Source organism: Rhinolophus sinicus, chromosome 2 (genome assembly GCF_057876585.1).
Source record: "Rhinolophus sinicus isolate RSI-liver-muscle chromosome 2, RSI-T2T, whole genome shotgun sequence".
Classification (NCBI taxonomy): domain Eukaryota; kingdom Metazoa; phylum Chordata; class Mammalia; order Chiroptera; family Rhinolophidae; genus Rhinolophus; species Rhinolophus sinicus.
In genome coordinates, this window is record NC_142502.1 from 25467034 (window position 1) to 25489489 (window position 22456).

Consider the following 22456-nt stretch of genomic DNA (forward strand, 5'->3'; position numbering starts at 1 on the left):
ATGGAATCAAGCAGTACAGAGACAATAGACAAAGGGTGGGGCCTAGATCAAACCTGTGGAGGGGAACACAGCCAGAAATCTTAGCAAGCCACCATATTTCGGAACACCACTCAAAAACAACAGAAAAGGTAGCTATGTAAAGTCAGAAGCTTTTCTGATTCCTGCATGATTTGAAAAGTTCAGAAAAATTATTTTACATGAAACAAAAATATTGTCAAGGTTCAAAAGATCAAGATGTACGTAGGAATGCTTTAGTAAACTGGAGGAAGGACCTCTGAAAAATTAATTAGGGTAGAGTTAGCAAGGCACTCAAAGGGGGGGGGTGGGGGGAGGGCGGGATCTGACCTGGGCCCACTTTACTCCCTAACTCAGTTGAATGTTGAGCTGTTAATATTGCAGCCTGAAGGAGCCTTTAGGGGTTCCCATTATGTTCTTAAGGGATGTTTTTGTTCTGGCCCTATTATGTGCTGTTTGATATCAGACTGGAGGAGGGTATAAGATGTTTAGTTACGAGGGAAAAAGGGAAGGACAAGGAACTTGAATATGTGATTAGCTAATTACAGGTAAGGTTGCTGATCCATTGGCTTTCTACTTCTATATTACCCATCACCCCTCTCCTGACCCTGCTTTCATCATAATCTAGTTTAGACTAGTCCTGTCACTGTAATCACTATTCTTCCAGTTGCTTAGTTCCAAGTCATTCTTGGTGTGTTTTCTCTCATCCAATATTCAATTATTTTATTTAACAATATTGATTAAATGCCTGTTATATACCAGGCACTCTTCTAAAGCTCTGGAGATACAGCATGGGTCAAAACAGGTTCCTGTTCTGGAGATTACAGTCCAGTTTGGCTGTTGGGGGAGCATAAATATACATGGTGGTAATTGCTATAAAGAAATGTAAGAGTGGCGAGAGATGCCATGGTGCTGATGCTGAGAAAGCCTCTGAGATCTCGCTGCAAGCTCCAAGAGGGCCTGGTAGGACTTTACCAGCCTTGGGCATTATTGCATCCCCCTTCCTCCCCCCTCACGACTGCTTAGAATGGTTCCTGGCACACGACATTCAGTGTTAGTTGAATGAGCAAGTGTTACAGGCCATAGAGAAATTTGTTAAAAACTTCCCCCGTTTTACATGTAGATCAGCACAAGGCACAGTCGTTACTCTAATTCATCCCGTGCTGAAATACGAAGAGGAAACTTGTCTCTTAGGAAGTCAGTAACATCAGATAAGAGTTGACCATTGGATTATCACCTGTCATGACTTAGTCATCACTTTGCCATCGGCGGCTAGGTCAGGTCAGTGTCCGGTCCATATTTGGTAGCCTGGATAATCAGGAGCGTTTCGTGATCGAACATTCTAAGTACTGCAAAGCTGCAGATCCCTCGAGGACGGTACTTAGCCTCTGCTAGTCCCACAGCATATAATACATTGAACGAATGATTGATCAAACAATAAATCGCGACTCCCCGAGGCAAGCGGACTTGGAGTGCGGCCCCGCTTCAGGTCTGGTGTACGGGGCGACATACTTGACCTGCGAAGATCTGTGGGGCACGAACCCCGGCTAGGCCTGGCTCTAGGGCCCATGATTGCTCCAAAATGCCCGGATGTAGACACCCGTATTTGCGAGCACCGGGGAAACCTAAAACCTCGTCCTGCGCCTGCGTCTCTTTCCCCGCGCGGCCTGTTCCGCCCACCAGCTGCCTATTGGTTTCTACTGACTGCCTCTCGGAAGGCCCGCCCTCTTAAAGGAGAAGAAAATCCCAGTAGGCCAGATAACTTTTTAACTACCTGACTTTATCGCGCAACCAATCACAAGCAGCGATCTTCAGCCTTGTCCAATGAGATTGGGCACAGGATCACGGCCCGCGGAGTTTGATTTTCGTCCAGGAACGCGGAAGTAGTGAGCCTGTCCTGGAGAACAGCAGGTTGTGTGGGACACGGGAGGAGGCGGCAGCGCCTACCCTGGAGTTACCCCGGCTGAACGAGGGGCTCCAGGGTTCAGCCCCGGGTCAGTGGGGGCGTCGTTACCACCTGTGGCCTGCAAGCCGCGGCGCGCGGGCGGACACAGGTCTGAGCGTTCCTGGACACATCTGAGCAGTTCCGGACCAGGACTAGCGCACTCCTGGCTTCGTCGATTGAGGATTTCGAGACAGGGTTCCTTAGCGACCGCATCTTAACGTTCCGGTGTTTGCTGGGAGGCTCGGCTTCGGAGGAAGGTGAGCAAGGTGACAATGCTAGGTTAGAGAGCCCTTAAGGAAGCATGCAATCAAAAAGAGGGACTCGACCGGGCGCTAGTCTTAGCCAGTTACATACTAGTTGGGTGACTAAGGTCACTTAACTTTTAAAATAAACGAGAAGGGGTGGGTGGCACTCTGCTACGTTTGTGAGGAAGAGGTACTGTTCATTTTGTTAAAGACTTGGGTTGGCCCCCTTGCCTGCTTTCAAGGATGGGCTGAACTCAAACCTCTCCTGATTCAAAGGAGAGAGCTTTGCTGTCGCAATTGCCTGGAAGGCTTCCCTGCTAAGTGTCCAGTCTGTTGTTACTTACTAGGCTCAAACATCCTATGAACTTTTGATGCAGTTTAATTGATGAAGTTTCCTTTACCAGGCCTGCGCCACTCCCCATTCCTCTTTCTCTTTGACTTCCTTCAAAATAATACTGGTCAGAGAGGTTAGTTGATGGTGTGATGTGTAATGAAAGGACCCTTCCAGATTATTTAATACAATTTATGCGACAATTAATTATTTGTCAAGAGTAATATTTTCTAATTTTTTTCCCTGCAGGTATTAAGAAACTGATGATGTTTTCTTGAATTTGCTTCTGTATTTGCTTCATCAATGTCTTTCATACTGAATATTTTAAGAGAGATGCTGGAATATTTTGGTGTTCCCATGGACCAGGTAAATGTTTTTTTGATGGGTTTCAATGAATCTGTTGTATTTGTTCTTGAGTCTCATTTTGAAAATGATTTGTATGAAAGCATTTAAGGCAAAATTGTTATTTCTCTTCAGGTGTAACAAAGGCGAGTTTGCAATAGTATAGCGTTGATAATTTGAGTTAAAAAAAGAGGTAAGATTATTAGGAACCTGTTTACCTGATAGGTCAAATGCCAGCAAATGTTTACTGTACATATACATGAGGATGCTAATAGGATGTGACCTATATCTGTTGCTCATAATAAACTTCGTCTTTGTTATGGGATCTTAGGAAAAATGAAAAGTCTAATTTTTGATGCTTTTTAAAGAGAAAATGCTTTGTGTTCAAATCTCTGCCAAAAGAATAAATATTGTGTCATATTTTTTTGGAGGTTCCTGTGGGATTAGTTTATACCTATATGGGAAGCCCAAGCTAAAAGACACAGTATTATTTGAATTACAGTAGCACATTTCATTTCTATTATATTTTCAAGAAATGAGTTTCAGCAGACATATTCCATTGTAAGTAAAGAACTCTTAAATTGTCTACAACCTGATTTATTCATTCCCCTCTTTATCTCTCCTTTAAAGGAGACTACATGAATATACTCTGTATTACCTCATTGCTGGAGAAATTGAAATTGTCAAATTTTGATTGGGCCAAAAGATGGGATTTTTAGCTGGGAGGAGGGGAGACAATTTTTTTGAACATAGTTCCCAAGGTATTTATTTCTGACATTATCAGAAATAGAACAAAATGAATTTGTGGTGCTTTCCTAAAAAATCTTTATTCCTGGAATACGTATGTTCACTCCATCCTTTTTTTAAAAAAGACAAATAATAAAGTTTAATTCTTTGAAGAAAATACTTTGAGTACACTGCTCTATATTTTCTTTTTAAAAATAAATGTAATTGAGTCTTTTACATTGCTTTTTTCCCCCATAGATATACAAACATGCTTAATAGAGTACTTTTTAAACAATGCTTTATGTTAAATAGGTTTTGCATATTTGGGTTAATAAAGACTATGGATCAACTCGGAGTATTGTTCGTATTATTGGGAAAATTCTTCCTTTAGAACCTTGTCCCAGACCTAATTTTGAGGTAAGTCAGTCAAGGTGCATTGCTTAATCACTGTGTATAAAATATTCATAGGTACTCCTAAGGATATAAGGTAGAACAAAAGAAAAATATTTCCTGCAAGCCAAAAACCTTTGGTGTAATCCTGTAAACAAGACATTTCACGTATGTTTTTGTGTTTATTTCTTTAAATAATTCAAAGTTGGGCAGGTGCAAAGCAATACTACATAGCTTTTTTTATTCTAGTTTGTGCTTTATGATAGCTGACATTAACCAGGGGAGAGAAAAGCGCTACAGGTTTAGACTTCAGAATAATATTTTCCTCAGTATTTTTTTCTTGCTAATAGGTGCATGTTTTTCTGTTGAATATCCTTTTGTCTTTTCCCTCTTGGATTTTTAACTTATTCAATTTCTATGGGCATGAGTGTGTCTCCCTCTCCCCCCTCCGCCTCCATGCAGAGCTCTGACTTATTTTTCCCTTTTTTTACTTTAGTTGGTCCCAATCCTGAACTCTGTAGAATCTGGTGACTGTGGATCTGTAATTCCATCTTTTGCTGATATTTTGTGTGTGGCAAATGATGAAGAAGCCAGTTATCTCAGATTTCGGTAATTTTACATACTTATCTTGGAAAGTGGGGTATGTTCTGTAATCTCAATTATTGGACATGTTGAAGTTTGTTCAGACTAATTATTTTGTTTATTTCTCTACTGTGCTGTCTCCTACTAATATTTTCCTAATAAGGATGATTGGTTATTTTTCATTTTTAGCCAGTTATTCTTAATGAACATTAAAACTAACTTCAGGCCTAAGAAGGAATGACAGTAAAAGGATATCAGAATCACTGTTTATTTTTATGAGAAAGCTGTTTCCTATACTAGATTTATTTTATTTTATATATTTAGTCAAAATTTATAATTTTTATAGACAGTGATGTTAAACATATTTCAAAATTTGAATGTATTTCTCCTAGGGAGTATTAAGTTATTTGTTAGTATATTAAGATACAGGATTTATGCATAATAAGGGTCAATTATCCAAATATTACAACCGAATTATTTTTTATGTATCGAACTGGTTTATCAGTTTTTAAAAAATTAGAATACCATAAATTTACCCTTAACATTATACTGAATATAAGGCTTTTCAATACTGTGTATGCGTATTCAGAGTACGTAGAATGTCTAAAGAAATCAACTGTACTTTTAAATGAATAAATTTGTACTATGTTTAAATCAACTAGGCAGGACAGTTACAGGATAATTAGTTTTGTTTTACAACCTAAAAGCAAGGTTTGTTCCTTCCTTCATTGATCATTTATTGGACACCTATTAAGGCTACATTCTGTTCTGTGTATTGAAAATACAAAGTTACTTTATATAAGATGTAGCGCTTGATCTCAGTGAGTCTAGAGACAATCATGGGATAAAGAGAACTAACTACTCTGATTTTGTTTTGGTGTTTATTCCTCTTTGACTGAAATAATTTGTTTCTCTTGGAAAATTTGCCTCCCTCTCCCTCTCCTTCCATTTCTTCCTTTCTTCCACCCACAGAAATGGTATATGGAAAAATGAGGAAGACGAGAAAAGTAAATTTTTTCATCCAGTGCAAGTAGTTTGGGATCCATTGTCACCTGCTCCAAGACATAATAAACCAATGAAAAATGATCAGCCTGTAAGTGAAGCTGCAATTAAAAAAATAGCTGCGCTTGAAGATGAACTAACTTTTCTTCGCTCTCAGATTGCTGCAATTGTGCAAATGCAGGAACTGAAAAACAGTACCAATTCTGGTAAGTAGTTTTGGATTTTTGTTTCGGTTAGATGATACTTGTTTAGTATTTAAGTCATAATTTAAGTCTTATTCACAGTTCTGAATACGAATGCTTGATGTTCATGTGTCTTGTGAATAATATTAAATATAAAAGGATGTAGAATATATAAAACTATTATGTCTGATGTTTATTTAGAATAAATCAAGATAAATTGGTATTGAGGGAGATGGCTTTGGTTTAAAGAAAAGCAAGCTACTGTAGAAGATTGCACTTTTGTATTAAAAAGCCTATTTTCTAAGTAAGCTTTTCTACCTCTTCAGGAAAGCACTGGAAATTTAAGAGGAGAATATACTAATTTGAAAGAAGAGGATAGGTTTGAGGCTTCATATATTTGTAGTTTGAAATTACTGCTGCTATTCTCCACCAAGTTAGGTGAATAATGTTTTCTAGATGATCCTTTTCTAAATTTTTAGAGACATAACTTGCTTTAACATATATACATGCACACACATAATATATATGTATATATACACATCCATATACTCATGTATAATTTATATATAAATACATAAATACATGTTATAAATATATAATGTATCATAATATATAAATACTATATAATGTGTAATAATAAAAATGAGATATAAATATACATTACTTTTTTAGCTATCATGTGACACACAGCCTTTTAGAAGCAAATCTGTTGTGAAAAAGTTAAGAACAGTAGTTACCCTATTTCCGAGGGGGATATAGTGTAAGACCCCTGATGGATGCCTGAAACCACAGATAGCATTGAACCCTATGTATGCTATGTTGTTTTCATATGTATATATATATATACCTTTTTGCTTAAAGGAAGTACTTCATGACACTTCTCTGGTATATCCGATTGCTAGCATTATTACTGTTGTGCTTTGGGGCTACTATTAAGTAAAATAAGGGTTACTTGAACACAAGCACTGTGACACCATAACGATCGATCTGATAACCCAGATGGCTACTAAGTGACTAATGGGTAGGGAGCGTGTGCAGTGTGTCGATGCTGGACAACAGGCTGCTTCATGTCCTGGGTAGGACGGAGCAGGATGGTGAAAGATTTCATCACGCTACTTAGAACAACATGCAATTTACAATTTATGAATTGTTCATTTCTGAAATTTCCATTTGATTATTTTGGACCAAGGTTGACTACGGGTTGCTGAAACCATGGGAAGTGAAACTGCGGAAAAGGAGGGACTACTATACTCTGTACTCATCCTAGGCTCTTGCCTAGAAAATACATGCTTGTGTGTTTCTACACTGTCATCATAGAGCGAATATACCATTCTGACTGTTTCTAACTATAAGTTTAATTTTGATCATGTTTTCGTTTTTAAAATACAGGATGAAATTCAGATTGTGAATTACCGAAAAAGTACTTTTTATTTTCTCTTTAAAATGTACCTCCCCCTTCCCACTTTAAAGGGCCTGCACAGAAAATCCTAATTGGATTAAAAGTAATTTTACTCTTTGGCCTGATGCTTATGGAAATTACCGAGCAGGTGGGATTCCTTGCCACATGTCCTTCCTAGCCATGTCATTATTTTAGTACCTTTACAGAAATTGTTCCTGTTTTGGTTCTTAGTAGTGTTGTGTATTCTGTGAAAGAGAATTTTGCATGGTTTTTTCAACAGACTACTTTGTTTTTAGGCTCCTTTGACTTCAGTGATGGGCCTGGTGATTTGGGACAAATGCCATCATCAGAGACTGCTCAACTGAGTGTCGGATCAGATCCATTTTCAAGTTCAGGGCTGCCCTGTCCTCCTCCTCCACCACCACTGCCCCCTCAGTTTTCTTCTCTGCAGCCTCCATGGTCTCCTCTTGTACAACCAGGATCTAATAATACTTGTGACTCAGATAATTCAGCAACTGAAATGAAAAAACAGCACCCAGGTGCTAGTAAGACCGATTACAGTCGTCATTCAAAAACCCAGAAAAACCAAGATGTTCCAAACATGTTGGATGTTCTCAAGGATATGAATAAGGTTAAACTTCGTGCTATTGAACGGTATGTTGTCATAATTTGAGAAATGAGCCAAAATTTTATCAATGATATTTTAAAAAATTATTATATTTATCGAAGTAAACATATACATGTCTTCTTTTATTCCTTTTCACCTCAAATGCCCCTCCCAGAGGAATCATTTTCAATTTTTTGAGTCTTCCTTCTAGTGTGTTATCTCCATATTTTTGAAACAACGTACTTCTTTTGCTATTTCTTGATATTTTAATTATATTTACTTTCCATTGTTAAAGATTAGGAATATATACTCAGACATTCTACCCTCTCACACACACATACATATATTTCTTATTACGTAGTTAAATCGCAGTCTTAAGTGAGTATTCAGAATGTATATCCTTATAACAATATTTACAGATAATCCATTTTATATATGATTATATTTTGTTTGCCGAATGATTTTATATTCTTGTTGGAGTTAATAATTGCTTCTCTGAGTTCCTTTTTTTTTTTTTAATTCTTCTTCAGGAGGCCTCTGTCCTGTTCCAGCTTCACTTGGTGCGCTCTAAACCTGCTGCATTGTCATCTTGCTAAGGATTTCCTTCATTATCTTGGGCGTTCTCTTACTCTTTATCCTGTGTTGCATCATCCACTTCCTGGGTGTCATATCTTCCTATGGCCTCCTGAGAAAGAGTGCAGTCAGATAGATTATTTTAAGACCTTGCATATCTGAAAATGTTATTATATTCTCACACTTAATTGCTAGTTTGGCTGTGGGTATAATAGGCAGAAAATCATTTTCTCAACAATTTGGAGACATTGTTCCATTGATTTCTAGCTTCCAGTCTTCCTGTTGAGGAGTTGATATTCTGATTCCTAGTATGAAACCTATTTCTTTATTCTTGAAGCATTTCAGATCTCTTTGGTCCTGGTATTCTGAAATTTCATGATGATGTGCCCTGGAGAGTTCTTTTTTTTTTTTTCCTTATACTGGACCCATGTGGACTCTATCTAGAATTTTAGGTCCTTCATTTTTGGAAATCTCTTATAAACATTTCTCTGATAATTTTCTCCTATTCTTTTCTTCTATTTTCTTTTCCTGAAACTCCTATTAGAAGTTTGAACACCAGAATTATTCCGCTTACGTTCATATCTTTCCTTTTACTATATTCTTTCTCTTTGCTTTTATATTATACTTTCTAAGAAAATTCTTTAATTTACCTTTCAACTCTTCTATTGCATTTTTAAAAAAATTTATATGCATATCACTTTTTTTTTTTAAAGACTTTATTGGGGAAGGGGAACAGGACTTTATTGGGGAACAGTGTGTATTTTTCCAGGATTTTTTCCAAGTTGTCCTTTCAATCTTAGTTGTGGAGGGTGCCGTTCAGCTTCAAGTTGTTGTCCTTTCAGTCTTAGCTGTGAAGGGCGCAGCTCAGCTCCAGGTCCAGTTGCCGTTGCTAGTTGTAGGGGGCGCAGCCCAGTATCCCTTGCGGGAAATCAAACTGGCAATCTTGTGGTTGAGAGCTCACTGGCCCATGTGAGAATCGAACTGGCAGCCTTCGGAGATAGGAGCACGGAGCTCCAACCGCCTGAGCCACTGGGCCGGCCCTTCTATTGCATTTTTTTGAATCAAGCAGAAATTTTATTTCCAAGCTCTTCAAAGATTATTACAAACACAAATAAAGTATCCTTTAAAAATTGTCACAAATTAAATCAAATGCCCATCATCAAAGTAAAACATTTAATGACATTAAGAATTCATTTAATTTGTAAGATTTTTCACATTACATTTTTTTAAAGACATGAAATAATGTATTTTTTAAAAATACAACCACAACTTTAAAGTAGTGTAACTTAAGAAGACAAAAATCAAATCTGCTTCATACACAAAATGGGGCAATCTACTACATGACAAACATCAATCTTTCCAAACAGGTTTGCTAAGAAACAGCTCCCTTGTTTAGTGTTACAAATAAAACAATCTCATTTAGAAAAATCAAGATATCATTTGATTAATAAAGCCTATTCTTCCCCCATTTTTTCACTGGCTTACCTTCATTTAGAAATTGTATACATTCATAAGAAAAGAACGAATTTTGTTCCAGTATAAAAATCTTAGGAACAACAAATTACAAATATTCAATTTTTTTAATAAAAATGTTTTCCTTCCCAAAATGTTAACATGCAGTAAATAAAATATACATAATATTCCAAGTATGGAAACACTAGTAATTCACTTACGAAAGAGGTTCATTTTGGTATATTTGGTGGTAAGGTTTTTGTTTGTCTTAAAAGCATAAAAGCATTACACCAAACAAACCAGGCCATTATTATTTAAAGGTCTACTCCTTTGCCTAGTTTCCTAATTTGAGTAGAAACTCATCAATTTCTATAGAATTTTGGCTGTAGTACCAGGACACAGGAAAGGTCTGAAACATCTAAGTTATTTGGTTAGAGAAAAACATTTTCTTGAGACTTGGAGGCAGTCGTTCATCACATTGCACCTGAAGACATTCCTCAGCAAACTTCTTTCCCACCGTCTTCAGAGTAAAGCACAGGATCTGGGCTCCCGGAAGTGTTGCTTCTGACTGGCATACCAACCAGGAGGACATCCTTGCAGGCATTCTGCCTGTGGTGCTGTTGGAGCTCTGCAGCCACCTGAGAGACCTTGGTCCTCTGCACGTGGCCTCCAGTTTAAGAGGCTCCACCAGGCGCTGCAGGGAGTTCCCGCTGGCCTGGTGGTTGGCTCCAAGGGCCTCTTCTATTGCATTTTTACCTGCTGTCCTAGTTTTAATTTGCAATAGCCATTCCTTTTTCTCTGAATGCCTTTTTTGTATCTACTTGCTTTTGTTTGTTTTAATCCACTGAAGATATTCGGTAGAGTTTTAAGGGATTTTTTGCTCTTGAATTATCTAGTTTTCCTGAGTTCCTTTTTTCCTCTTGTTGGTTTTAGTTTCTAGCGGTAGTTTTGGAGTCTTAAGTAGCTGATACTTCTTGGCTGTACATTGACATTTAAAAGTGAGGCATTGAAAAGCTGATTGAAGATTCTTTGTGTGAGGTGGATTGTCAGCTGGTGAGCTTTATAATTTAGTAAGGATTGAGTAAGGAAACTGACCGCTATTTTGTTGGCCAGACCCCATATTTCAGTAGCTGTATGTTTTTTCTTTGGGGCTAGAGAGTTCTTCAAACCCATTCTTGGTTAGAAGAGATGGGAATTAGATGGGGGCATGAGCCAGGTAGTTTGGAGGTTGAATGGGGAAAGAGAACAAGGAAGGAGTATATCAGTATGCAGACTTCCTTAATCTCTTTTTAGGATGGCAGCTTACCGCCCACTCCTCCCCCCCCCCCCCCATTTTCATCAACTTTCTGGTTTTCAACATTTTATTGAATCATTATCTAATTTCTCCTCTCATAATCTCTTTGTCTTTGTGGGTATACATCTTTTTAATCTCTTTACTGCCATTTTAGTAGGATTTTGCAAACATCTGCCATTTTCATTTAGAAATCCCTCAGCGAAGTTTCTGGTAAGAAATATGTTTTCTGTATCACAGTGTTAGGACAGAGACGTCATATAGTTATTAATGAGGTTATGATTTGATCCTTGTATGAGGCAGCTAGTACAGAGATGGATGTACACACTTATGGCTCTATGTGCACACGATGCCAACTAGATCGCTTACTGGTATCACTGGGCACCGTCAGTGTAAAATGGTGACTCGGACTGTTACCATCACTGGAGAAACAACTAAGAGGCTAGTAGAATACCCTCCATGTTTCTACAACTTTTCTCTCATGTTTCTACAACTAACCTGGCATTATACATTACTGTGAAATCAGATGAGACTTCCCACATCTTTACATTTACAGATTTGCTACCCACGTTCTCTGCCTTCCATCTTGTTACTGTGAAGTGTCTTTGTTCATGGTCAGGCTCTCCCTATGGTCACTGCTTCTCCTTCTCTTATCTTCTCAAGGATTTCACTTAAAATCATCCCTTCTGTCTTCATCATCACATTAACTTCTTTACTGTATTCTCCTTACTCCTGAGTATTTCCCATCTTCAAAACATGTATATATACCCCCAGCCGTTATTAGTTCTCTGTTCCCCTTTCCGATAGAAATTTTTGATGCTGTCTACAGTTTGTTTCCATTTCTCACTACCTTTTACTGATGGTGATGTGATGTCTCTCTCCATCACTCCAGTGAAATTTGCTCTTGTCTAGGTCACCATTGACTCCATGTTGTCAAATAGCATTGCTCCTCTTGACCCCTTGGCAGTATTTGATAGTCTGTGCTTCCCTCTTTTTTGGAACACGTTCGTCACTTGGCTTCAGGGAAATCAGACTTGGTTTTCCTCTTAATTCATTGTCTACTTCTTCCTCCTTGGCTTATTCCTCCTTCTGAGCCTGGTCTGAATGTTGGTATATCTAAGACTCAGACTTCAGCCCCCTTCTCTTCTCCATCCACATGGTTTCCTTTGTTGATCTCATCTAGTCCTGTGGCTTGACAAACCAGCTGTACGCTAATGACTCCCATTTATTTTTCTATCCCCGACCTCTTCTCTGAGCCCCATACCTACTTGACAAAGTGCCTACTTGACGTCTTCATTTGCCTGTCTCTCAGGTATCTCAAGTTTCACATGTCCAGAATAGAACTCTGCCTTCCTACCTGTTCCCTTCCTGTACCTTGAAAATCTGTTCTTCCCCAATTCTTTTGCATATCGGTAAATGGCAACACCGTCACCCAGTTGCTCAGTCCAAACATCTAGGAATCATCCTTGTTTTTCCTTTTCCTTGCTGTCCCAGATTCTTTCCATCAGCATGTAGCTCTAATTGGTGAACCCTCATGATCCAACTGCCACCTCCCAGTCAAAGCCTCCATCTCATCTAGCTTGGACTGCTGCCGTGGCCTCCTAAGTGGTCTGTCCCTTTTCATTCTCACTTTCTTATCTTTTCTCCGTATAGTAACCAGAGTGAGCCTTTAAAAATTGAAGTCATATCGTGCCATTTCCTGCTTAAAAACTTGTGGTGATTTCCATGTGCTCAGAATAAAATACAGGCCCCTTGCTGTGGCCTGTAAGTCCCTCCAGGATCCAGCTCTTGCTTCTCTCTGACCTCACGTCCTCCTTCCCATGTTACTCATTGCACTCCAGCTATACCCGTTTTTCGTTTTTCTTTTCTCACACATGCCATGTTCCTTCCTGATGCATCCACTGGAGGTTTACACTAAAATTGACTCCTTGTCATTTCCTTAAAGAGGATCTCATCTCCTTAAAGAGGCTTTTCCTGATCATCTCACCTAAAGTGCTTTCATTCTAGTCCCTGCCCTCTTACCCTGTGTTATTTTACTTGCAGCACTTCACTTATTGCTATCCACAGTGACCTTGTTTACTCCATTGATTATCTGCCACCAGAGTGTTCCTTGGGAGCAGGATACTGCTCTACCCTCAAGGTGTAAAATGGAGCCTGGTAATAGTAGGCAGCAAGTAAAGATTGAATGAACAATTACCTAATGATTTTCTTTTCATGAACAATCTGGTCCTTTGAAAAGTTCTTAAATATTTAAATTTTCCACTGAAAAGTTAGATAATTCAAAGTAATGATCTTCAGCACAGAGATATTTGATCAATCCTAGGTCATAACAAGGCTGTGGTAAAGCCCCACTTGGTTTCTTGGTTTTCTGATTCCTATTTCGTTCATGGCAAAAAAAATTTCTCTCTCTTGAAGACTAATTAGATTGTAATACCTTATGCTTGTGTTTCTGTTATGTTTGTCAACAAGGAGCTTAAATTACACAAAGTTTTAATTTATTCAACTGAAAAAAAATAGGTCACCTGGAGGCAGACCCATTCATAAGAGGAAAAGACAGAATTCACAATGGGATCCAGTGTCTTTAATATCCCAGGCACTTAAGCAGAAATTTGCATTTCAAGATGATGATTCCTTTGAGAAAGAAAATAGGTCTTGGGAGTCTTCTCCATTTTCCAGTCCAGAAACTTCAAGGGTGAGCTCTAATGATGTACAGTTAATTTTTCAGTTTTTCTGAAGTGTACGTGTATTGTTCATGATATAACTTGGCCTTCAAGCTCTCTTGAAGTGATTACGCAGAATGGGCTATACAGTTATTTGTTGACGCTGCTCATGTTTTCTGTTGTTTTTGTTAACTTTTCCATGCTCATTTCAGCTTATAGCCTTCTATGAAGTTTTCTGAAATAAAACACTTGAGTAGGAAAACATTGTGTATAAGTTTATAATGGTTCGTCCTGGATAGGTGCTTGCTTGAAGTTGCTGTCTGCGGTATGAACAGGGAGTCAAACTGAGAGGACCAGAGAAAAATGGTGTGAATAGATTCCACCTAATCATTGTTACATCTGAATCCCCCAGTACTTTTCTCAGTCAAATATAGACTTTGGATTTTTCAGTTAAATAGAATGTTAACTGTGCTTTTAAAAAAAGCAAATGGGAGCATAATTATCTTCAGTGGCAATGCTTTTTGGTTACTTAAAGGGGCACACATTATATTTTAAAAACTTGACTCTTAAGATTGCTCCTTACTTGAAGTGTCTTTCCTTTAATTTAGACGTAATTCTAATTTTGGGAGTGGTTTTCCCATCTCGTAATTTAGCTGAGGTAGTACATGAGAATAAGCCTTGTTGACTAGAGGACTGTGAAAGAGGGACAGCGTCTGACAGCAGATAGATAGATAGCACTGAGGAGTGGTAGCTGTCAGAAGAGGAGGACATGGAAAAACTAAGAAGGACATAGAAACTCCAAGAGCATAGCAGAATGAGGGAAAATTGTCCTCATGTTCTAGCATGTGTGGTCTCTGAGTTACTATCGTGTGTGTCCACAATATCTGATGTTTATCATCAACATGATAGGGTCAGGAAATGCTTGACTCTAAAAAGACAAAAAGGTATATGTTTTAGTGTAGAAAATTACAATAAAAAATGAAAATATGTCTAAAAATAAATGTTTAACATTTGTATAGAAATTTATAACTTGCACAGTACTTTTAACTTAAAAGTACTCATTTAATTTTCACAGCCATATCCTAAACAACAACAAAAACCCAGGGCCAATATTATCTGTTTTACACACGAGGAAATGAGCCTCCTAGTGCTCGAGTAATCTGCCCATAACCCACATCTGATTGGTAGAGAAATGACTAGAACTTGGTTTACTAAAATGCTAGGGTGTTTGAAAACCTTCAGTTACCTAAGGAATTCACTTGCATGGAAAATACTATTTCCCAATGATAGTGAATCAATGGGGAATTACAGGGTTGTTTTATACTGCTCACTATTCTTAGCACTTTCTCTCCAACCAAATATAAACATCTTAGAGAAAGCATGTCTTTTTGTATATTTTCAGGCACAATGCCTGACACATAGCCCACTCTCAAATAACTATTGTTGAATGAATAAAACCTCAAGGGGTCATTTAGTGCTTGTGGTGCCACTTTTTTTTTTACATTAGAATAATTTCTATGTTAAACATTTGCTTTATTTCAGTTTGGACATCACATTCACAGTCAGAACTAAACGAAGAACTGACAAACAAAAGGTGTGAACAATGTGAGCTGTGTCTACACTGTTACAAGGAAAAACTGTAGAAATATGCTGGATGCCTTTCAGTACAGCTTAATTTTCTGTTAATGAAGTTAAATGAAGTCTGTACACTGGGGTGTATTAGCGCCAGGTCTGAAGAGTTGACTCTTAAGAATACCTGTGTGGTTTTGGAAGATCCAGCAACTGGATCTGATGATACCGTGTTTCCCTGAAAATAAGACCTAGCCGGACAATCAGCTCTAATGCGTCTTTTGGAGCAAAAATTAATATGAGACCCGGTCTTATTTTACTATAATATAAGACCCGGTCTTATTTTACTATAATATAAGACCCGGTCTCATTTTACTATAATATAAGACCCGGTCTTATATAATATAATATAAGACCGGGTCTTATATTAATTTTTGCTCCAAAAGACGCATTAGAGCTGATTGTCCGGCTAGGTCTTATTTTCAGGGAAACGGTAGTTATGCATATTGATTTTTTTCCATGTATGTTAATGTTATTAAAGGCTGAATACACACTTTGAATGCTGAATACACACTTTGAATGATTTTTCCTAAGAGCTAAATAGTAAATGACTTAATGTTTCTCGTTAGAGGACAGTAGGGTCTCGCTGTAAGGTAACAAAAGCCATTTTAATGGATTAAGAAGTTCATGTAAACCAAGTCTGTATGGTACTACCAGCAAATGATAGTATGTTTGAGTTTTTTAAAGCAATTATGACTTCCTAATTTAAGAGCCTCTGAATCTTTTAAAAGTTGGTAGTGATCTGGTTTACTTGGTTGACCTCCAGGACCTTGGAGATTTTTAAATAATATAATTTTTTTCATTAAGATAGTCATAGTTTGAATCATATAGATTGTGTCTCCTCAAAATTCTTCCTGAGGTGATAGAGAATTATACTTAAAAACTGATTTGATGCTAGTATTTAGAGTCTTCTTCATAATTTTGCCTATACTTGCTATGTAAATATGCATGTCTATCATTTCATTTCTTTGTTCCTTATAGTTATATTCTTTCCTTTGTAAATAGAATGTATTATAAAATAAATGTGCCTTTTTCACTTGGTTGTGTTTTGTAGCAATTTAAATTCATTTATTTCTTCTGACTACTTGTTCATAAAGTCTGAACTTTTTTTGAAAGACAGTTCTGTAGATAGAGTTTCGAGTAATACAAATGAAACACATAGATTTGGAGTAGGTATTTTGTCCTTCTGCCCATATACTAATATGATAAGGAAATTTACATGTTTCTCTAGATCCTTCAGCCTGTACACCAGCTGGGGGCTTAGGTTCCATTTGAATGGACTCAGCATTTACCCGTTTGCCAGGGTCTCCTTTCAGAAAAGCCCAGTTTGCTCACAGTGTTCTTATTGCTGTGGCAGAGAGTTGGTTGCCTGGTCCCCTCCATTTCCAACCCCTTTCTCCCTGGCCATCTTCCAGTGAGGGGTGACCATGCAGCCGCTATCATAGGAATAGACTTTGGATCAGAGAGATATGAACCCTGCATTGCCGAGCTGTTGAACCAACACCAGCAAGAGCTGTCTCCAGACTTCTTGTTATATGAGGAAGATAAACAAGAAACATGGGCCTTGTGGGTTTTCCGTTACTTGCGGCCAAAGCATTCCTAATGACACAGAAGGTGTAGCGGTGTAGCTTAGATGCCTTCTGGGTAGTTTTGTGATTGTTTATTCCTGCTGTTGTTCCTGCCCCTCCTATACATTTCTTTACCCTGCCTTTTCTCTTCATTGTCCTTGTAATTAGTTTTTTCCCCTGAAATAACTGCTTTTTATCTCCCAAGGTAGTCTTGCATTTTCAGTTTTATAATTTCCTTATTCAAAAATGTATAATGAAGAACCCCTGCCTAACATCCAGATAACTTTGGAAGATACTATCCTCTGCCAGCTGAAACATATTTCTTGAGATACCTCAAGTTGATTTTTTTTTTGGGGGGATGCTTTTCCATTCTATTTCAGAATGAATTTCCTGCCTATGCAAAGCCCATTTCAGGAACATGATGCATTGAGATTGAGTTGACCCTGGGTGTCCTGGTATCTTGGGAGAGGTGAGCACATGCCCTGGAATTTCCCTTCGGGAGGCTCTACAAAGCTTTGACTTGGGCTCCTGGTGACTGTTGTATTTGCTGTACAGCTCCTCAGGGTTAGGGATTCAGCGTAGGCCTTCAGCATGAATGTATACATAAATTAGTACCTCAATGTTATTTTTAAAATCATATTTGATTGCATTTAACTGGGTGTTTCCTCAGATGCCTTAAACTAAGTTGCATTCTCCTTCCCAACTGGCTATTCATTAATCCCTATAAACTAATTAAGGTGTTTGAGCAAGGGCATTTGACAAAGCATTCTAATGCTATTTTGTATTTGGAAAATGAAAACAAGAAACAAAAAACTGTGGTTTATAAAATAGACTGCAGGAAATTGATGCTGTTCAAAATCCTGACTGGCTGATACGTGCAGGTGATGACAGCAGTGGTTGTCAGGGCAGTGAGGGGGAGACCAGGCCCCTTAGGAACATGCAGCGAGATCTGGAGGGCCCCACATTGAAAACAGTGGCATGAGAAGGCTTGGGCAGGGGTTGTCAAAAGGCCTTGCTTTTCCAATGAGAATATATTTGTGCTTTAATCATGAAATTTAAATAGAGCTTGACTTGGGGAAGCAGCAGCCATTTATATGGTAGCATTGGGGAAAGAGGGTTTTTAAATAGGTTTTGCTCGATCCTAAGCACAGACTCTCTTTTTTGTTGGAGAGGTTAAATAGGCAATAGGATTTGTTTTAAATTGAAAAAAAACCCAATACCAACAATGTGTCAGGAGGCATGAAATGTGATATTTTATATCAGAAAAGGGCTATTGCAGGTGGGTTTCCCTGGAAAGCAGCCTCTGAGATAGAGATGACTGCAGAAAGTCTTATCTGGTGTGTTCTCAGAATTCTCAGGAGGGACGTAGGCCTGAGAGAGAAGTTGGGGCTGGGATGCAGTCTCAACAAGGGCCTCCGCAGATCCCGTAGGGAGCTCTGAAGCCGGGATTAGTGCTTTAGATTTGTCTGCCATTGCTTTGGGGGGGCTAGATCTTTATACCTTGACATGGACCAATCATTTGAGAGGGGGGAACGACCTTGAGCAAGGCAGCCTTCTTCAGCTAAGGTTTCCACAGAGGTTGGTCAGTTGTAAAGATGGATGCATCACAGTCCGTTACAGAAGACATGGGTTCCCAATATGTTGCAGAGCCCACTCTGCCTTACATTGCAGTTAGCTTGAGTAGTACTAGCTGTCCAGAAGTCCCGCTACTCTCGCCCTGTCATTGCCCAGGCCAGTCCATATGCTTGTATTCTTGAAAATATTTGCATTTTGAAAATCGGAAGTGGGGTAGGGTAGGAAAGCCTTTCCACTTCCAAAGATCTGTCCCTCTCCAGCCCTACTGTCCAGGTTTCTGTGTGGGTAACCTATGTTGGTTGATCACAGCTTTGTCCTTTTCTCTTCATGGAAATTACTTATGTTTACAAGGACTCAGAAGCAGAAGCATTAAGCAGCTATCACATCGTGTTGCTTTGGGGACCGATGGAAAAGGTGCTAGAAATGTGCCAGGAGAACTGAGTTACTTCTCTGAGCCCCAGGTTCTTCAACTGTAAAACAGAGAGGAGGCCAAATGGAGTGCCACAGGAGGTCCCAGGTTTTCACAGCTGGTAAGAGGCAGAGCTGGGATTTCAACTCAGGCAGATGGGTTTTCCAACACTTATTTCTAACCTTAGGTAACACTGCCCATCTTATAAATTTTTTCAGTTACTTGTTTAGTCTTTGCTTTATTCCAGAAAGTATTTAAGGCAGTTTACAAGGATATGTAAAGCACCGCAGAATAAACTGAAAGAGGAAAAAAAACTCCCCGTTGCAGTTTTCCATGTTCGCCACGAGAGAGCAGTGTAGCATCGGAGAGAGTCTGGACCGAAGTTAAAATGGCTAACTTGTTATCACGTTTGGATATCAGGTTTAGAAGTTATAGACATATGGGAGTTAGATTTAGTATTACTTGCAAAAGCAGCTTATTTTAAAGGACATTCACGGATTATAAATGCCCATGTCCTTGATAGAGCTGAGATTCTCATGTCAGGCTAATTCAACCCTTTTTCCAACAAATACTAAATATTCTATAAAATTCAATGATAAAAGCAAGGGGTAGTATTGCTCAATTGCTAATCTTAAAGATTGCAGCGAGGTTCTCATAATATTTTCAGTTTGAGTACAGCTATTTACTTGACTACTAGGGAAAAGCACAAGCTTATTATGAATAATAGGATTACAGTTTTTGCTTTGATCTCAGTAAAGACTAGTATATTAAAGTAGGGGAACTTGTATTAAGTATACCATAACATACACACGTAAACATGTGTTTCCAAAGATATTATGATTGTGTAAAAGATTCTTTTCCCCTCAGTTTTTTCTCCCTTCTGTGTTAGCCCAGCATCTTCCTGCAGCTGAGGTAAGCCATGTGGAAAGTTAATTCAGAGAGGGATATTTGCTATTTCAGACCCATCTGCTAGGGCATGGATTTATGCTGCAACACAGGATCCTCAGAGCAGGTCAACACTCTGTCCCATGAAGTTTTAGCCTTTGACTGGGTTTCTGCCTGGTTACCCTCGCTAAGGACCCTTCAGTTCACCCCCATGGTCAGGTTTTTAGCTTTACCCTCAACAGCTGGTGGCTAGGGACTCTGTGCTGTGCCTGCTCTTGCCAACCCTTTTCCCTGGAAATCAGACCAGGTTTTCTCCATGGTCCTGCTGCCTACGGTCAATGATAACGATAATCATAACAGCTAAAGTCATTGAGCATTTAATGTGTGCTAGTCACTGTGGTAGGCCCTTTACACACTGTTTTAAGGCATACTCCCTTTCTGCAGATGAGGAAACTGAGCAAGAGAGGTTAAGTACCTAAGTCAGGATTCAAACTCTGGGGTCCAGAGTCTGCCCTTCCCAAAGGGTACCACCACCACTTCCTCTGACTTCCAAAAGCAACATACAACGTCTGGTCCCCAAAGTGCCAGACTGGCATAGCTCTGTACCTTGGCGAATGCTGTTTCCACCACATGGGAATTCCTACTCATCCTTCAAGACACAGTTGAAGGAGCATTTTTCTCAGAAGCCTTTTCTGACTCTCCCACCCCATGCCAGCACCACCAGTAGAAATGACCATTTCCCACCTTGCTTCACATGGAACTGTACACTTCTCTTTGCTGCTGGATTTATTGCTTTCTGGTCTGTCCCCAAATCTACTGGGTTCTTTTGACCAACTTGAGGGTAGAAACGGTCTTATTTATCTCATTTCTTCCTATATCCAAGCAACAATCATAGCCAACAATCTGTGAGTATTTTTATGTGTTAAGAATGATGCTAAGTACAGTAATCCCCCCTTATCTGTGGGGGATATGTTCCAAGACCCCCAGGGAATGCTCGAAACTGCAGATAGTACCGAACCCTAGATATGCTATGTGTTTTCCTATATATACAGACATATGATAAAGTTTAAAAGTCAGGCACAGTAAGAAATGCACAGTAAGAGATTAATAACAATAACTAATAATAAAAGAAAACAATTGTAACAATGTACTGTAATAAAGTTATGTGAATGTGGTCTCTCTCAAAAGATTGTGCTGTACTCACCCTTCTTGTGATGATGTGAGGTGATAAAATTCCTTAAGTCGAGAACTTTCACCTTTTCACTTAAAGGAAGGAGTTTACAGTTTCTCTTTGGCATATCAGAATGACATGCAATTTAAAACTTATGAATTGTTTATTTCTGGAATTTTCTGTTTAATATTTTTGGATTGAGGTTGACTGTGGGTAAGTGAAACCACAACGAGGTATATCTACATATCACTTCATTCGTGTGGACTCAGTATAGTTCTTGTCATGTTGCAAATTCAAGTTTTGCTTTTAGGAACTTTCTGATTTTTTTCCCCTGAATATTTTGGATCTGTGTTTGGTTAAATCTGAGGATTTGAAATCTGTGGATATGGAGGGCTGACTGTATAGGTTATCTCATTTAATCACAACCATTCAAGAGAGATATTTTTATCCCCATTTTACAGATGAGGAAAACAGAGCTCATAGAACGCCAGTAGCTTGTCTAAGACTAGTAACTACTAAGTGATAGAGCTGGGATGGAACCCACGTTTGTGTGACTTTAGAGCGTGTATATGTGACTATTAGATTCTATGTCTTCTATTGACAAATGTGATAGAAAATAGACTTGATATAAGCTTATTTAGTTAAAACTACATTTATTATTTAGTAACAGATTTTATCCAATAGTATAAAAAATAATGCAAGTTGTTCAAATTCATGTAGCTAGAAGGTTTCAGAACTGGGATTTAAACCACCGCTCTTGAGGCCAAAGCTCTCAGTCTTTGTGGCCCATGTTTGGAGAGAGAGACCTCCCTAAGGCCAAGCCTCCTCAGCTACATCAGTGACTGCTTGAACCATCCACAGGATGGTGAGGCCCTTGGCCCTCACCAGGACTACCAATCCTGGGGGCCTGGGTAACGCCCTGGACCACACTGTGGACCCTAGTGAGCAGGTCTCTGCCCTTTCTACTAGCTCTGGGTCCCAGCATGTGTCACAGAAGAGCCTGCCCAAAAATTGCCTCAGAGTCTTTGGAAAATGGCTTTAAGAGTAACTATTTCTTCTTTGAGGATGAATTTGATTTCTAGAAATAGCCAAATAAGTGCCAAATCTGATGAATGAGTGGATGATCAAGTGGATGACATCACGATTGGTCACAAATGAAGTGTGACTTGCAAGTAATACAAGTGATTCTCTTGCAAGGATTGTAATCTGGCTTTGAAGGCATTTCTGGTTCCAAAAACATTTTGAACAATTGCTACATTGGGCGCATTACCCAGGATGACTTTTGGAAGGACAACATTCATTTTAAATATAGAAATTCTGGTGAAGTGTCAGTAAATCAATGATAGCACTTTATTTATTAGTTATTTAAATTTATTTTTTATTAGTTTCAGGTGTGCAAAACAGCATAGTGAACATAGTGATTAGACATTTATATACCTCACAAAGTAATAACCCCAGTAAGTCTATTACCCATCTG

The 22456-nt window shown here is 38.7% G+C and overlaps 1 protein-coding gene and 1 pseudogene across 2 annotated transcripts; one reads left to right on the forward strand and one right to left on the reverse strand.

Moving 5' to 3' along the window:
• Window positions 1–344: 344 nt before the first annotated feature.
• On the forward strand, window positions 345–16410 carry MTFR2 (mitochondrial fission regulator 2). Of its 2 annotated transcripts, XM_019732697.3 has the most exons (8): window positions 353–2217; window positions 2786–2902; window positions 3917–4021; window positions 4491–4603; window positions 5549–5784; window positions 7456–7813; window positions 13600–13774; window positions 15285–16410. In XM_019732697.3, the coding sequence occupies exons 2-8, from the start codon at window positions 2840–2842 to the stop codon at window positions 15312–15314; spliced, it is 1080 nt and encodes a 359-aa protein (XP_019588256.2). In that variant the 5' UTR covers window positions 353–2217; window positions 2786–2839; the 3' UTR covers window positions 15315–16410. The 2 variants fall into 2 exon arrangements, with proteins under 2 accessions (XP_019588258.2, XP_019588256.2); XM_019732699.3 differs by lacking the exon at window positions 13600–13774 and having other exon boundaries at window positions 345–2217.
• On the reverse strand, window positions 9652–11624 carry LOC109447937 (guanine nucleotide-binding protein G(I)/G(S)/G(O) subunit gamma-10 pseudogene; annotated as a pseudogene).
• Window positions 16411–22456: the final 6046 nt, after the last annotated feature.